Source organism: Balaenoptera ricei, chromosome 7 (genome assembly GCF_028023285.1).
Source record: "Balaenoptera ricei isolate mBalRic1 chromosome 7, mBalRic1.hap2, whole genome shotgun sequence".
Lineage (NCBI taxonomy): Eukaryota > Metazoa > Chordata > Mammalia > Artiodactyla > Balaenopteridae > Balaenoptera > Balaenoptera ricei.
In genome coordinates, this window is record NC_082645.1 from 94211633 (window position 1) to 94214494 (window position 2862).

The window sequence follows — 2862 nt, forward strand, 5'->3', positions numbered from 1 at the left end:
CTTCATTTAAAGGCCCCAGAGGCACCAAGTGACAGTTTTACGCGGGTCATCAGTTCGAAAGCTCTGGAGAGTCTAAGAGAAAACATACAATAAGTCCCCCGCCCACCCCCGCCGTCATTATATAGAAGAGAGAGAGGAAATCCTCCTCACCCGGGGGCCCCTTTTGTGTCGTTCCTGCCAACGCAGCAGCCCTCCTGCTATATAGACCCGCGCGCCCGCCCCTCCGCACTGAACTCGCGTGCCCGCATCCAGCAGCCATGGGGAAGGTGAGCCCCGCGCCGGCGGGAGGGGCCCGCAGCCGGCCTGGAGGCCAGGCCTCTGAGCCCTGTCCTTCCCTTCCCTGCAGATCACCTTCTACGAGGACCGGGGCTTCCAGGGCCGCCGCTACGAGTGCCGCAGCGACCACTCCAACCTGCAGCCTTACTTGGGCCGCTGCAACTCAGTGCGCGTGGACAGCGGCTGCTGGATGCTCTACGAGCAGCCCAACTACTCGGGCAGCCAGTACTTCCTGCGGCGCGGCGACTACCCCGACTACCAGCACTGGATGGGCCTCAACGACTCCGTCCGCTCCTGCCGCCTCATCCCCCACGTGAGTCCGGTTCCCCTGGGCCTGACGTGCCCTCGGGTCACACCAGTGCTCCGGACGCAGTGGTCAGGCTGCAGGACGGTGGCCTTCTTTTGCTGGCTCTAACCGGGTTCTCTTTCCCTTTATTAATATCTTTAAGGTTTCTTTCCACTGAAAAATTGAGTGATGCAATGCTCTTAATTGAAATTGTATTCTCCTTTGCTAAAATTAAACTCACCTCTACTGGGCAAAAGTGGTGCACGGTATTAGAGTGTCTGTGCCACCGCTGAGGAATAAGCAACAGGTGAACTCCTCACACTCAGGTGGCCTTAGGCTACTTCTCTCCTTCCTCATCTGTAAAGCGGGGTTAATAAGGGCAGTTGGTTCATCGAGCTGTGATGAGGTCAAAAGGAGATTGCCCAGCACCTGGCAAACTACCCCCTCCTCCAAATATTAACCATTATGAACATCAAGGGTCCCTCAAGTTCTGCTTTTTGATTAGGCAAAACAAATAACTAACAATGTGATTCCAGTAGCACCTGCAAAGCCCACTGCTACCCAAGTAAAGCCCGAGTAGCCTGGAATTCCAGTTAGGGATGCTTTAATTTGCCTATGACAGAGTCCTGTGGAAAATGTACCACTCTGGGGAAGTTTGAAATCCCCTCAGAGGGCTGAAAGCCTTGATAGGACCCAGACTGGCATTAGGAGCCTGGAAATCTGGGCTTCCACTTTCCAGCCCTGACCCTTTGATTACAGCCGGAAAGCTCTAGCCATTAGTTTCTCATAAAAGAAGAAAAGACTTAGAATGGTTGCTCCACGTGTGTCAGGCTGTTGTGAAGATCAAATTAGATAATGCACATGTGAGTCCTCTGCAAACCATGGAAGATACCTTATTAGCAGTTTTTTATACCTCAGAATGAATTGCTTATGAGAACCTTTCCTAACGAGGATTTAATGGTGGAAGAAGGAAGAAGGAATTGAGTGGGTACCTGCTGGGAAGGAACAAGCAGATAAAAGAACAAGTGCTCTGGAAGAGACAGACAGGATTTGCCCAGGACTGACAGCCTGCCCTTCCATTTTTCTAAAGGTTTTATAATCTATTGATCTAGACAGGCCTCCTTCATGATCTTGAGCTTCTATTTTTATTAATTACCTAAAAGTGTTTTGCCAGACCATATATTAGAGGTGAGAACTGAAACCTAATCGTTACGATGGCTCTTGCTTTTCAGGATTTTAGAATAGCAGGACTCAAAGCAGAAAGGAAGGGATTAAGGAGTTGCCTGGGCTGGACTGCCACCATCTGTGCTTCACTTTGGGGAAAGCAATTCCACTTCCTGTCTCCCCAGCCTCTTCTAATGCTATGGAGTTCCAAAATAATGCCTTTTGCCAGGGATAGATTTGTCTTTTTATTTTAATATCTAATTATTTGTATATCCTCCAAGGAGAGCTCCAGACCACCGTTTAAGTCTATAAAGGAGAGAGCACAAAGTATATATAAAAATTGTCACTTAAGAATGGTACTAAGTAGGTACTAAATATGATTCATGTAGGTTGTGGCCCTAGAAAACTATGGAGCACCATGCATATCTTGATCTATGTGAATGGCCCCCTCTTCAGTTTGGCAGTGTACAATCTACCCAACTGTACACAGTGGCCCTGGTGGTGGCTGTCTTTTTGTCATCTTTGATATAGAAAAGATTTAAAAAATGCCCATTCCCCCAGCGGTGTGAGTGACTGGTTGCTAAAGGCTAGGTTTTCCGACTCTTCCCATCTGCTGATTGCTGAACCCAGACCAGCTCCCACCGGCTGAGGATCTACGAGCGGGAGGACTACCGAGGCCAGATGGTGGAGCTCACGGAAGACTGCTCCTCGCTCCGCGACCGCTTCCACTTCAGTGAGATCCACTCCCTCCACGTGCTGGAGGGCTGGTGGGTCCTCTACGAGATGCCCAACTACCGGGGGCGGCAGTACCTACTGAGGCCGGGAGACTACAGGCACTACCACGACTGGGGGGCCCTGGATGCCAGAGTGGGCTCCTTGAGGAGGGCCGTGGATTTCTATTGAAATATTTTTACTCTACCGTTTTCTCCATCTGAAAGCTAATAAAATATTTCCTGTGTGTTTGATGCAGTAACGTGGTCCTCTTTTCCTTTCAGACTCATTGGAAGGGCTCAGAAAAAATAAAACTGGGAATAATGTGGATTTTCTTACAAGTGTCAGTGGAAAGGGTGGTGTGGGGTAGCAGTTGAGAGGACAGGCTCTGGAGCCAGAATGCCTGGGTCCACATCCACTTACTA

General features: G+C 49.8%; 1 protein-coding gene across 1 annotated transcript; it reads left to right on the forward strand.

Annotated features, from left to right (window-relative positions):
• Positions 1–257: 257 nt before the first annotated feature.
• LOC132368666 (gamma-crystallin F) lies at positions 258–2629 on the forward strand. The gene is made up of 3 exons (XM_059927383.1): positions 258–266; positions 347–589; positions 2357–2629. Exons 1-3 carry the CDS (start codon positions 258–260, stop codon positions 2627–2629), a joined length of 525 nt encoding a protein of 174 aa, XP_059783366.1.
• The last annotated feature ends 233 nt before the right edge of the window (positions 2630–2862 follow it).